The sequence below is a fragment of the Opisthocomus hoazin genome, chromosome 5 (assembly GCF_030867145.1).
Source record: "Opisthocomus hoazin isolate bOpiHoa1 chromosome 5, bOpiHoa1.hap1, whole genome shotgun sequence".
Taxonomy (NCBI): Eukaryota; Metazoa; Chordata; class Aves; order Opisthocomiformes; family Opisthocomidae; genus Opisthocomus; species Opisthocomus hoazin.
In genome coordinates, this window is record NC_134418.1 from 81320553 (window position 1) to 81335293 (window position 14741).

General features: G+C 47.2%; 1 protein-coding gene across 2 annotated transcripts in view; it reads left to right on the forward strand.

Moving 5' to 3' along the window:
- The window catches only part of MTUS1 (microtubule associated scaffold protein 1), a 130874-nt gene that overhangs the window by 91090 nt on the left and 25043 nt on the right, over positions 1–14741 (forward strand). For both annotated transcript variants that reach the window (XM_075421908.1, XM_009940582.2), the window contains one exon: positions 5946–6163. In XM_075421908.1, coding sequence (XP_075278023.1) covers positions 5946–6163 — 218 coding nt within the window. The remainder of the gene's footprint in view (positions 1–5945; positions 6164–14741) is intronic.

Genomic DNA, 14741 nt, shown 5'->3' on the forward strand with positions numbered 1-14741 from the left:
GCAGAAATATTACTAGTGCTCGTACCTGGCCCTGTTCACCTGTCTAATGTCTTGTCAAAGATGGACCTGGATTCAAACTGCAGATTGTGCTTCTGCAGCCTGTTCTGTGTGCTGGTCCTTAGTGGTGACCGCATGGGACTAATAATGGCGAGGAGCTCTCGGGATAGCCAGCCAGCTAGGAACAGGGGGAGAAACTGCGCCTGCAACCTGTAGCTGTGCGGGGAGATCCCATCAGAAAGCCGGTGTCTGGCCTTCTGGCGGGTGGTACAGACTCAGGGAAAAAAAACTCCACCGTCGGCGTTGTGTCCACCACCGCCATAGCCTGACAGCCGGGGGATGCCTGCGAGCCGTGCGGTGCTCTGGGTGGAGGACGTGTCTCCAATACCTTCCCGGTCCCGTGAGTGTGACTGGACTAGTGCAGGAGGCAAACTGGGAAGTGAGCAGCAAACTTTGATTGCAAGCAAGACCCCCTAGATTGGCTCTTTGGCCAGCAGCGCTGTGGGGGGTTGGACATCACGCATTTGTGCGTGAACAAACTATTGGTGTTGTTTCTAACACTTTCCAGCCCAAAATGGTGCTGACGGGGGTTTTGGATGGATAGCAGAGGTCCTCTGCTCTGGGGTGTCTGTGGGATCATCACTGCCTCCACGAGCATCCTGGAACCATGGTGGGGCCGAAAGTGTGGTGTAGAAGCTCTCTGGAGCTCCAGCTCATGTGCTGCCCTGAACTCTGGGTGCTGTGCTGAACACCCGCTCACCTACTTCAAGGCAGAGACTGACACCTTCTGTAGACCAACATCTACACTGCGTTGATCGTTTTTTCTGTACTGAATCCGATGACTGGGCAATTAAATCACCGTGTAACAAACCAGCTAACAGCCTGGTGTCATTAATCTACCTGCTTTTACGTGGAGCTTAGACCTTCATGAGTTCCGTGCTTAGAAGTAGAAGCCTTATCTTTCAGAGAAAAATGAACTCTCGGACCTGGTAGCTAAAAGGCTTGTGCTCCTTAAGCTGCCAAAAATACCTCATCAGTCAGTTTTCCTGCATTGCTCTGGTAACTGTTTATTGTTTGTGGACTAGAGGGCTTCCTCAGGATCCGAGTTCTTGCCAAGATTGCGAAAAGAGCGTTGCTGGCTGTGGGAGTGAGGAGGGCGTTCAGTGGGAGTGGGGCGATGCCCAGCGTCCTCGCAGGTGCACTCCTGAACCCTCGCTGCAGGCAGCAGCAGGAGGTGTGGGTGTGTAATCGCCTGGTCGAATGTACGGTTGAAATAACCGAGTGCTGTTGAAACGTTTGGGTTTCGGCTCCTCTGAGCCCTCGTGTTGGAAAGGAAGGGGCCCGGCGTTCTGGCTGCGTTGAGACAAACCCGGCTACCGATGCCCAGGCGTGCTCTGATGGATGCCCAGATCAAATGACTGCTGGGAGTGGCTTGTGGGGTGACGTCCCACGTACGGTGATGTCAGCAAAAGATTTTAAGAAATTCAGGTGTGGCATAATCTGCCAATTAAACTGATTAGTGCTCTGGCTGAGTGCTGAGCAGCAGCTCTGGCTCCAGAGCCCTGCTTGTTGAAGTGTTGTATTTGGTACCTTCGTCTCGCCTTGTGCTGGACTCTTACCTCGTGGCTTCGCTGCAGCGCGCCGCGAATTGAGGTGGGACACCTCGCCAAGGGCTGCGTGCCGGCGCTGCTGTCCGGGGAAGTCTGCCGCCAGCTCCCAGATGTCCCTGTGAGGCTGGGAGAGGTCCCGCGACTCCGGTGGGATCGGGATGGAGTGCCTCGCTGCCCTGCTGGCAGAGGTGAGAGCCAGCCAGGAGGCGATGCAGGCTGCGCAGGAGGAACTGAAGCATGGCGTGGAGACGTCTCGGAAGGAAATCAGCACGGTGTTAGCACTGCAGAGGAGCCAGCAACAGGTGAAGGAAGATCTCGAAGCAGAGGTGAAGGCCAGTCACGTGGATATAAGAACTGTGCTGGAGGAGATCCAGCGAGTAAGAGAAGAAATGGAAGCTCGATTAAATACTCAGGCTGATCTGGTCCTACTGATCAAAGAAGTGAGCACCAATTTAACAAGTGTAGACAAGGCTTTCCAGAAAATGGAGGAGAGGCAGAAAGTTTTTACCAGCCTGCGTCTTCCTGCAAGAGAAAATGTTGAGCAAGGATTCTTCTTTGAAAAACGCTTACACGAGACGCACGTGGGTTTTGAAAAACCTGTGGAAGCAAACGGTTTGGATGAGGAATGTGAGAAGAAGGTGCTTAGGGGTAAGACACTGGTGACTACAGAAGTGTGGGGAGAGAAGTGAGGTTGTTCCTACCTGTGCTGTGAAATAGTTTGTTTAGGCTATTTGGAATGCTTCTAAGAAATGGTTTGTTGTGGTTTTTTTTTTTTTGTTGTTGTTGTTTTTTTTTTTTAGAAATTGAATCTCTTGCTTAAAGAAAACAATTTCTAGCTAGCGTAGACATTACTACACAGACCTTCCTAGCACATGATGAGCAAAGGAAGGCTTCGATTTGGCTCTGCAAACCAAAAAGTGGGTGGTGGATGTTTTCTCTGGTAATCCAGCAACAGAGCATGAGGTAGAAGGGCTCAGGGAACCAGCGGTACCGGGCAGGTTCTCAGGTAGCCGGCCAAGTACTGGGCAGTACCCCAGCACTTCAACGCAGCCTTGTGGAACGCACCCCGGTGTACACACAGTTGTGTGTTCCTTGCTTTGGAACGCCGATGAGCTAGGGAAGCTACGTATGGGAAGCAGTTTGCTTTATGGAAAAGCTGGGGATGGGTCTCACAGTCTCCCTGAAGAGCAGAAGTCGGCTGCTGCCATCCCTGTAGCAACTGTAGAGGGAGTGGGAGGATCTCTGGACCTTTTCTGAGGTCATGGGGTATTCTTTTTGCCAGCGAGATATTGAATCTTCTGTGAATGATTCAGTGATCAAAAGGCTTAGTCTTTGCAAAATCACTGCTATTTTTTTTTTCTTTAATTTTTTTAAGTTTTTTTTTTTTGCTGTTATGGAGAAGGACAGGACCGTAGATGGTGATTTTTGTCTGGTTACTGTGCTGCATGCAGTCCTGAAGAGCCTTCAGTAACTGAGCGTGTCAACTAGATTGAGTGCAGTATTTCTGAGCCTGTTGGAGAGGAGTCCGGAACCTGACTTGGGGGGGAAATTGTTCTGCTTTACGAGTCTGACTGTATAAAGGTGGCAAGTAAAAAAGGCCAGAGTGAGGGGGACTTGAGCTGGTAACCAACACTGGCTTTGAATTTGGAGTCCATCTAATTGGACTCATGATGCTTTTGTTTTAATGAAAGCATGGCTTTTGTTCTGACATCACAGCACTTCTGTACAGCTCTGGAAACAGTCTGTCATTGCCCAGAGGCACGCAGGCCAGAAATAAGCACTGAAGTGTCGCTGGTGTTCATCTGCAGAGGCAGTTCGTGCCACAGAGGGTTCACGCCAGCAGAGAGATGCTTTTCAGCATTTGCAGTGGCTGTGTGTAGTACATGTCTAGGATAATATTGCTGACAGCAATGTCACTGAATTTCTGTAGTGCATGGGTTTGGTTCAGCTTTTTTTAGCGTAGTATCCAGGCTTGGCTTGGCTGGCTGTTGGAATGAGCTTCTAGGAAAAGGCTTGGTAGTCTGGGGACCACGATCAAAGCGACAGTGTGAAACCGGCAAGCTGATAAAGGCTGGCTGCACCCTGAAACAGTGGATAGCTGGAGCCTGGTGTCACTGGTGGTTAGCTGTTGTATCACTCCATTTAAATGAAATAACTTCATTAGGTAACAGCACATGATGTAATTTTCTCCCAGAATAAAAATGGTCTGCAAAGATTTGAGGTTTAACGCAGCTCTGCCAGGGTCCTATAAATGGATGTAAAAATCATTTCATATAGCTAATCACAGATGACATTAACATCTGTAACAGTGAATTTACCCAGTACCCTGAAATCAAGAAGAATGCTCTAGTTCTCTGTTTATATCAAAAGGAGCACTTGGGAAGGGAGGTGGAATGTGAGAGGGAGCAGGAGTAGGTGAGCCAGTAGGGCAGGGCAGGACTGACGGTACATGTTGATTCTCCAGTCCCTGCTCTTTTTTTTTTCTCTCCCCCTGATTATTTGTGATTTCCGAAGGAGCTTCGGAAGGTAACCAGTATTTTCCTAAACGCAGTATTCTCCGTAAGGTGGCTGGGAATCTGACACGGTTGCTCTCAGCCGTGAGCCGTCCTTCACTGACAGAGGTCTGCTCAAAGGGCACTGTTGCGCCCGCGCTGCAACAAAAGGAGTGGTCACATCAGTTCCAACGGTGGTAAAAATAGGCAAACTGCAGCTGGCAGCCAGGCTTGAGCTTGCTTTCCCCTACAGGTCTGTGTTTTGATTTGGGTTATTGTGTTGACAGATGTTTTAACAGCTCTCCTATTACACCGCAAGGCGGTACGTTTCTAACTGAGAACAGACCCTTTAACGCTCCGCATCTCGGAGCAGAAGTGTGGTGAAGTCACCAAGAATCTGAGAGCGTCTCAACATCATAAAGCAACACACTGACAATCCTCTGACTGGGAGGGAGGACAGAAAATCCTGCCTGGAGAGGGTGAATTTAGAAGATTAGTAGGCTCAGGAGGCACTTTGTACTCGGCTCAGTAAGAGAGGCACAGAGGACATCAGTATTTTGAGCAGGAAACTTGTTTTCAAGTGGTTTGCAAACAAGCGGAGGCTGTGCAAGCCTGGTGTGTTAGTGCAATAGCTGATGTGTCAGGCGAACGTTAACAGAGAGTCCAAGCTTTGGTTACTGTCTCCAGTGGTGTGACTGCACCTCACGCTTCTAGGGCTGTTCCAGGGTCACTTGACAACCTTCAAACCAGGCGCCTGGACTTCAGAAAGGATTCATGAGCAACTCCTTCTATTTGGTTGCTTTGTCCCCTGTTTTTTCCACATGTTCCTATTTTTCTCTTTTGCAAATCTCACCTCTCGGGTTTCTTCACTTCATCTTGAAGAAATCTTGTTAGGTTGAAACTGTACAGAGTAACCTGCTTCGATGTCTTCATTAGATTCCCAAGGGATATTTATGTCTTGCATCAGCCTTTTATTGCAAAAGTGTTTTCTGGTTCCCCGTGCGATCAAACGGGGAAGACTGGCCCTGTCTGCGCAGCAGTGCTGGGCTCCCTTTCCCGTCTGAAGGCAGCAGAGAAACCTGGAACCTTCACCGTGTTTACGACTCGAGGCTGGTTTGTGTAATGGGGTTTCCTCTGAGATGGGGTGGTTGTGTACGGTGAAGGATTGCGGTTGCAACACAGCTAGGAATGTTGAATCAACGATGCAATTCTTGGACCATGAGCAGTGGCGGGGCGAACTTGAAATATATTACATTTCATAGCATTTTTTTTAAAGTCTTATCCTTGTGACTGAAATTGCTGACACTAAGAAATGCTGCAGGAGCTCTAGTCAGTAAAGCTCAAATGTGACCTGCAGGGAGGGGGGTTTCTGCACTGAAAACTTTGAAGGGAAAAACAAGAACAAGTGAATGTAGGGCAAATGGTTTTGTGTTCAGCAATACTTCAGAGTGCAGAAAATATGAAATCCATGCTGCAAACAAAAGTGGGCAACTCTGACGCTGGAGCTAAGTTACCGGGTAGGTGGGGTGACAGAGATCTTTGGTTTTATGGACGTATTTATAAGTGCAGTGAAGACAGCGTGCTGAGAAGTCAGCCACCGAACGCACGGAGGTAAGGATGAAGCGCAGAACCCTGCGGACGAGGTCGGGGTGCTGGAAATGCCCCGGCAGACGGTAGCGTCTGCTCGGCACTGCCGCTGGAATAACTTTCTCCTGGCTGCTATTTCAGGAAGCGTTTATTAAGAATTTATAACTACTTTCTTTTGCACCTGCCTTAAGCCTTGGTGAGACTTCAACATAAAGTGCTTATTAATTAGTTGTTGTTGTTGTTGTTGTTGTTGTTTTAGTTGACAAGGGCAAGCAGCGGAGTCCCAGGAGCTCCTGCGTACAGACTCCAGCCTCCACAGATGTGCATCCGCCTGGCACAAAAACAGCCGAGTTGACGCAGTACAAAGCAAAATGCGAGACCCAAAGTGGAATCATCCTGCAGCTGAAAAAATTCCTAATCAGTGGGAACCAGAAGTTTGAAGCGTTAACAGTTGTGATCCAGCACCTGCAGTCTGAGGTAAAAAAAAAAAAAAAAATCACAGCTAATCAGTTTTGGCTTTAATTTGTTGAGCTCTTCTCAGCAAGGGCTTCTGAAAATATTAATATACTGATACGTAATGTCTGTGTTTCCATTCCAATGACTTCTGTTTTCCTGTGGAGACAGCAGTAAGCCTGCTCCTGGCATCAGTTGGACAGAAAAAGTAAAACCCCTGACGCTGAGTTTTATGGCCTCTTTGCAGCTTCGTGTCCTTTTTAGAATAGAAGTTTTAAGATGTTTGTAGTCAGAGAGTCCTTCAGGGCCGAGTACCTTTCCAAGTCTATACTTCAAGTTCTGCCCTTGTAGGAAAGACTGGTTTCAACAGATAATCTGCATGACCTTGCTGTGCTGTCTGACGTTGGGTGGAAGAGTATATGAGGGGTAGATAGGTTTCTGAGCTGTTCAGAATAAAGTGTGGGATTGTAGTGGTTGTATTTATTGAATCCTGCATTACTGGGGGTGTCTTAGAAGTACCAACATTCCATTTAAAAAAAAAAATAAATAAATAGAAACACACCTGAAATGTAGAGTGGAATTTATCTGATGTGGTTGAATGTTTATTTGTTCTAGTCTGTTTGACATACATAATGACCTAGTCAGTTTGGTATGACACTAGAAACTTTTGGTCTGCTTTGAAAGCTTTGGAGAGAAGACAAAATCTGAAATTAAGGAAATTGTTATAAATTCATGTTGCAACAATTGATGTAGGCTTTAATAGCAGTTCCTCTTGCATTTATAACTAATGTTCCAAGATTGGTATCAGTTTTATTTCAGCTGTTCGGGTGTTTAGTGGTTTTATAGTCTGGTATACAAAAAAACCACTGTGCTGCCAGAAAGGTGACATTCTCTTCTTGAGGGGTAATACCTGCTTGCTCTCGTTTCATCTAAAAATACTGCCTTGAAGTCCAAGTCTGGCTTGGCTCAGTGAGGGCAGTGGCTCTTAGCCAGTTCTGTGGGTTTGGTTTGCTTGGGTTTTCAAACTCTTGACTGGAACCCTCCTGTTCTGCTAAGGAACTGGTTTGAGACCTTCAAAGCAATTTGATAACAAAGTTTTTGGATGCTTGTCATCTAGTATGGTATTGAGAAATTTAGATGTGAAACTCTCACTGCTAAACTTCTGTGCAATCTTCTAATTACTGTATAACCACCTTGCTTTTGGGGAACTTTGATAATTAAATATCTGGGCCTAGATTCTCCTCTCAAATTTTGTGTATTGCAACTTTTTAGGAAGACTTTATCAATGTAATATTTCATGAGAAGAAGCCTGTCATACATGTTTGCTTCTTCCAGGCTATTTTACAGGTTACTTAGTCTAAACATGATTGATTTTTTTTTTTTTTTTAAAGAATAATGGGAATGGTTATTTAAAAAAAAAATAGGGGGGGGAAGTGGTGTTGGAGGGAAGAGGGAACTGCATGGAGGAAACTGGTAGTTTTTGCTCCTTCTTCCTCTTCATTATTATTTGCAGATGGAAAGAAAAAAGAAATTTTATTTCAAATAAATTGTATGAAAAGAATAATCTCGGGAAGTGAAATATAAGCATGTGAAACTGGGCTAAACTTGACATATCATCTTGGTGTGCTTTCATACCAGTTATCGGCGTTGAGGCTGTTCTCTCCTTTCCCAGGATAGGGCAAGGCTTGGTGAGCAGTCACTGGCTGCTTCTGGTGCCCTTACCATAGGGGTGGGAAGGGCTCTTCTGCCCTGGTAGTGTAAGGAGTGCTCGGAATCTGGGAGTTACCTGGGGGGAACCTCCTGTGGAATTTCTGTGTTTAAGGGAACACTGAAGAGTTGTTCTGGGTTGGTGGCTTGCTTTTGGTTTTGTTTGTTGGCTTGGGTTGGGTTTTTTCCCTCTTCCTGGTGAAGTGTGGATCCTGGTGTAGCTAACAATCTCAGCTGGCCATACATTTATTTTTCTGAAGTATCTCTTGGGGATCCCTTTGCAGTTTCCAAACTCTTTGTGTGAACTCAGGGAGAAAGTTGGAGTTGAGTTGAAAGTTGCTCCTTCCGAGCTCGTTTGAAATGGGATACAGCCGCGAACAGAATCAGGACTTGCTGGCAGTGGCTTCTGTCAAAAATGCAGCCGGCTCGTCTGGAGTGAAGCGGAGAGGCTGTTGTGGAAGGGCGAAACGCGATGGAGCAATGCTGCTGGGCTGTTTCTAGCTGAGCAGGAATCTCTCGCAAAACCCTGCCTGAGCTCAGACCCGTTTGTTGCGAGCCTTATCTTGGAGCTGTCGGCGTTAGCAGCTGCCTCTGACAGTACCCTCACGCTCGAGCTGTCGGAGTTCGTCCGGGGGGTTTCTGTGCTTAACCACTTCTACCAAGGCTCTTCTGGATTTAAAAGTTTTGAAATCCTAAAAACCCAATTTCTAACTCTCACAGGAGCTACTGTTGCCCTGGGTTGATGCCAGATGGAAACCCTCGTGGCATCCAGGATGCTTGGTGGCAACGAGCGGTGCGGCTGCCGAGAACCCCACGCTGTGCCGCGTTTTTCCGTTGCCGGACGGCTGTGCGTGCCCTGGCCGTGTTGGAGACGCGTGTTAAACAAATGGCAAAAGCCAGTTCAGTCTTTCTGAAGCGCTGCGCTCCCCTTGGTCCCCTGGTGATTCCTGTGGCTTCGTAGCTGTTTTCCTGTTTTTGAAGTTGGAACAGGAAAGGAAAAGTGACAGTACAGAGGAAACGGTGAAATCAGCCGTTGACAATGGGTGCATGGAGTGCCAAGGGAAGGCGCCTTCCGTTAGCCTTTGGCTGCGTGAAGCTCTGCATTTGCACCACCGCATTTCAGTGGGTCTTGTAACTTCCCCCTAGTATTCATTTTTCATATTAATTTTGAATTCATTTCTTGTCCCTTCAGTAACAGATGTGTTCAGAGAGGCTTTAAATACGTGGTTTGGCACATCTGCAGCAGCGTGGCTGCCGCTCCTGCAGCCCTGCCCTCGAGCCTGCACGGGCTGGGGCTCGCCTGGCCTTGAGGAGCCAGCTCGGGCATCCAGTCAGGAATAACAATCATAAAAAAAATTTATTATGGATCTAATTTTATAGGTCTGTCCAACCCCAAAGCGTTACGGGTGTGCCCCACGCGGTGGGGTGGGGTGGGAGGGCTGCAGCTGCGGGTGGGAGCCAGATGCTCCCTTGAGAAGGGAGATCCCAAACTCGGGTTGTCTTGGCGATGCCATGCAGAAGCGCGCTGCGGGGTGACCCTCAACGTTTCGCCGGCGGGGGGGTGCTCAGCCCCTGCCCCAGCTGACCCAGCCACCCACCCACCCGCTCACTGCCCCATGTAAACTCTGACAGGTTTGGAGGTGGAGGGCGATGGCTCCGGCAGCACAGCACTAACATGGGTTTGAATCTGGTTTAAGGGAGATTTAGCCTTCGAGTGAAAAGTGCATGCATTGCTGGAGTGACTTGAACGGCTTCATGACTCTTCAAAGCCTGAATCGACAAATACTAGCTCTTCATCCTCTCATTTTAATGTGTAAATTGCCACATTCAGAACAGAATCACAGAATGGTCGGGGTTGGAAGGGACCTCTGTGGGTCATCTAGTCCAACCCTCCTGCCGAAGCAGGGTCACCTACAGCAGGCTGCACAGGACCTTGTGCAGGCAGGTCTTGAGTATCTCCAGAGAAGGAGACTCCACAACCTCCCTGGGCAGCCTGTGCCAGGGCTCCGTCACCCTCAGAGGGAAGAAGTTCTTCCTCATGTTCAGACGGAACTTCCTGTGCTTCAGTTTGTGCCCATTGCCCCTTGTTCTGTCGCTGGGCACCACTGAAAAGAGTCTGGCCCCATCCTCCTGACACCCACCCTGCAGATATTTGTAAGTATGTATTAGGTCCCCTCTCAGCCTTCTCTCCTCCAGGCTGAACAAGCCCAGCTCCCTCAGCTTTTCCTCGTAGGAGAGATGCTCCAGTCCCCTCACCATCCTCGCAGCCCCCCGCTGGGCTCTCTCCAGTAGCTCCTCATCTTTCTTGAACTGGGGAGCCCAGAACTGGACAGAGTAAAATGTTCAGTTATTATAAACACCCGTTTCTGTTCTTCTCGTTGAATAAACGGCGCTGTGTTTCGAGAGCTCTCAACAGATGCTGCTGTAGAAGTGAGCCTGAAGTTTGTGCCTGTGCCACAGGGTGCTACAGAGATGGGCAGAAACTACGTTTCACTGTTGTGCTGCTCTCGGCATGGCTGCGGGAAGACTGGTATTTACAGCTGAGACTTTACTGGGGACTGCCTGTGGTGACATCTTCAAGAAGTTCCCTGCACAGAGGGAAATGCCATCTGGGAGGCTGTGGAGCCCCAACAGTAGTACGTGGATGTACGCGGATGCCACGCATTGGGGCTGTGACACAGGCAGTGATGTAAGTGGTGTGCTAGGAATCGTGGGGCAGAAACGGGCTGCAGGATTGCTGGGTGGAAACAGAAATCAGCCAGTAGTGTGTGAGCCACTGTAACTGGCATTTCCTGGCGTGGGGAGCACAGCAGGAGTCGAGACACTAGTTTTTTGGGGAACTTCTTAGCACTTTAAAGAGGTTTTTTTTTCCCCCATCTTGGAAGGCTTAGACACATGTATCAGAAAAATTTGTCCTGGCCTCTGTGGAAGTTCAGCAGAATATGTTTACATTTATGAAATGAGAAATGCATATCCAGCTTACGGAGCTGAAGTACACATTGCATCACGAAGCCTAAAACCGTTTACAGTAGAAGGAAGAATTTTGGAACAGTCATTTATTTGGCCTGTAAATCCAAAATATATCGGCAGGCCTCTTGTTTAGAGCAGCTGTCTTTGAGATAAAGGTATAGTTCTGAGTTTCTAGAATGTCACGTCAAACTTGACTGGTTCTTAGTAGGATTTTCATCCAAAGTGTACTTTGGCTTATTAAATCTGGCTTCCCAAAGCACGTACATAATTTTGTGGAATAGAGAATAAGGATGTTTGATTTAGATAATTTTTGTGTTTCTCTAAGTGACTTTTTTTTTAAATCTAGAGAAGTCAAAAGATAATATCTGGAGTTTGAGAAATGTCAAATATTTTCTGTTCACTAAAGGAGAGTATTTGAGAAATAGCACAGCAGCTTCTCCCCTGTAAAGCAAATGTGGGCTCCGGCAGCTTGCATCTGACAGGTCGCTGTTGGAAAGCAAATTGTTCTCAAGGTCCCTGTGACACATGGCTGTGATGGGCCGAAATATTTTTGGCAATGGGTTGCAGGTTTGTGAGCTCTAACATCCAGAAAAAGATTTTAATCCGTTAATTACTGTGAAACTGGGCTCTGGCAGAAATAGCTTTTCAGAAGACACCTCAGTTAAGCAGTTTATTGGGTACAGCTGGGTGTTCAGAGTGGGTCACAGCTGGAGTCAATTGGGAGTCCTCGCCCACAGCTTGTTATTTCTCTTAATTAACTTTTTTCAGGAAGATGCAGAGTTAGTGACAGTAGCAAGCTAGATGTGTCGATGACACAGATACCTAGACAGGGAGGGGTTAGTGTGAGAAAGAAAACATCTTTGCTGCTTGTTTCCCTGTAGTTTGGTACTGCCTTTTCAGGTGGAATTCCAAACAGCCTAAACCAGGGAATGATGTCAAAGCAAATATTGTGCTCAAGCATAGGATCTCGTATCCTAACATTTCAAAGAACTTTATAAAGATAATTATAGTTTTATAGATGTGAGAACCTAAGTTGTGACAGCATAACTTGTTAAAGCTGCGTGATATCTGTTGGAGACTTTGTCTCATACTCAGATTAACTGAGGCAAAAAACTTCAAATACTGATAATTGCTCAGATAGGGTAAACTTTTTTTTTTATCAGGTCAGATTTTTTACAGGGAAGGAGTCATTTTGTGTGGCAAATGAAAACTAATAATATTAGACTTCAGAAGCCCTGTGAAGTACAAAACAGGCTGTAAAAGAGAAATCAAGTGAAGTAGCCCAAGTTGCTACACCTGGACCTAACTTTGTAAAGCTGTCGCATGGAGGTGGACATCACTTGTTCAGCATGGGAAAACAAAGGTCCCCCAGGAGCATAAGATCCCCTGTAAAGCTTGTGAAGGCATAAAGCTCCCACAAGCAGGAGATCCTCGTTAAATATTCAGTGACTCACAGGAATCCTGTCTGGCTGGTTCTCGGCTCTAGTGTTTCACACTAAACATCAGGGAGGAAGCATCTGATTCTCCATGAGCGTACCTGGCAAGTGAGAAGTGGAATATTAGAAGTTACATACACTGACAAATAACAGCAGTAATTTGGAAATAGTAATTTCACTGGGTGTTTTGTTTGGTTTTTGTTTATTTTTTTAATTTGAGACAGTTAATGGCATTTTTACTGCAGTAGCAGCCTACTCTCCATTCAGAAATGTGCAGGGGAGTAAAGCCTGTTTGCCACGCCACTTCCTCGGCTCACTTCTTCAGCTTGCCCTTTACCTCTGAGTGATGCAGTGACATTTTAAGGGTAGAGGTTTTTTTTAAGCAGTTTCTTAAGAAAAAAAAAAAAAAAATACAAGCCACTTCTAAAATTGTTGAATTCTAATTTGAAGACTTAATTAGAAGATTGGGTTTTGCCAGCAAAGAAGGAACAGGAACTGGTAGAAATACTGCAGAATAAGGATCAAAATAATCAAAACAAATATCATACTGCAAAGCGGATATGAATCGCCCTTCTGTTACCCCTTTGTAATTACCTCCAGGCCAGAGCTGATGACACACGAGTGACTGGAATTTCTGCAAAAGTGTGACTCCGTTTCTGCATTACGGCCAGTGATGATGCTCATCTTTTCATGACTGGTGCGGCGCAGGGATGGAGTGGGCTCCAGTGTCTAAAGCTTTGTCCGTAAGAGGGATATCTGCTCGGATGAGAAAGACCCATCCTGTATTAAGAACTGTTGGCAGCTGAGACTCTGTTATCCAAAAAGTTTCAGACATCAGCTGCACCAGTATTAATTAGTGAAATGCTAATCTGTCCTTCCATACAGCCGCAGTCCATCCCCTGCAAGGGCGAAGCACTCACGTTACAGAACTTCTTGCAAATAACCACAATTTATTGTTGGGTTTCTTTGAGATGCTCAGTATTTCTCTCTAAGTTTTGATTTTTAGGAACAAGTGCTTGTAGTTTTAGCAAATGGCTTTCAAAAATCAGGAAAAGTCCCACGACACGACCTGATTCCCCAGGGATATTTCAGGATCTGGAAGTGGGTTGTGTCCATTCTTTTGCAATGTGCCGGTGCCTTGCAGTGTTGGGTTCCGGCAGTGCATAACGCTGCTTCCGACCTTGTTAACGGATGGAAGATGTAGGGCTTCCCACGAGTTCGGTTTGGAGGAAGATGTGGCAGTGTTAATGAACCTGAGGATGGAAAACTGAGTGGGAGGGTTGTTTAAAATGTGAACTGTGATGTGTGGAGAATTACTACCAGATGGGTGGTGTTAGCTTATTTGGACACGCATACTCAAAGTCTGATTTCTGCCATGGTTTGCTCTTTCACATCGAGTAGCTGTTGAAGAACTTAAAGCATGTAAGATGGAAGAAAAAAATGTCAAAGGTGAGTAGGGCTTTTTGGCCAGGCACAGCCCATCTGTGGCTCTCGAAGCCTTGACTTGCAGGCAGAGCATGGGGCTCCCAGACCAGGGCCACCTCACCTGGCCAGCAGCAGGGCTGTACTGGGAAACCTGGAATGGTTCCTCTCCAGGAACCAGGAACTGCTGGTTTGCCATGCTCCTGGATTTGGGGTCTGCTGAGAAGCTGTGGGGTGCTTGGGGAAAACCCACCCATCCTAGCTTGAGAACTGCTCGTAGCCTGAGCTCTTGGAGGCATCTTGTGGCTTTCTCACGTTAAGATTTGGTACAGGTACGTAGCCAGGAAGGTTGACTGCTTGTGTGTTTGGTAGAAATACCCTTTTTTTGTTCTTTCTGGGATGTGGACTTTTGTAAAGCTTCCTGCTTTTAAAGCAGAGCGGTGGAAACTGTTCAGGTGTTGATGCATCTTCACTCTTGTTTGTATCTAAAATGACCCTAGGCTGGCCTCTTTGAATCTCAAACAGTAGCAGAAATCAGGTTCTCCTCCCCCTCTACTCTGCCCTAGTGAGGCCCCATCTAGAGTACTCTGTCCAGTTCTGGGCTCCGCAGGTCAAGAAAGATGAGGAGCTACTGGAAAGAGCCCAGCGGAGGGCTATGAGGATGATGAGGGGACTGGAGCATCTCTCCTACGAGGAGAGGCTGAGGGAGCTGGGCTTGTTCAGCCTGAAGAAGAGAAGGCTGAGAGGGGACCTTATAAATGCTTACAAATATCTCAAGGGCGGGTGTCAGGAGGATGGGGCCAAGCTCTTTTCAGTGGTGCCCAGCGACAGGACAAGGGGCAATGGGCACAAACGGAAGCAGAGGAAGTTCCGTCTGAACATGAGGAAGAACTTCTTCCCTCTGAGGGTGACGGAGCCCTGGCACAGGCTGCCCAGGGAGGTTGTGGAGTCTCCTTCTCTGGAGATATTCAAGACCCGCCTGCACAAGGTCCTGTGCAGCCTGCTGTAGGTGACCCTGCTTCGGCAGGAGGGTTTGCCTGGGTGACCCACAGAGGTCCCTTCCAACC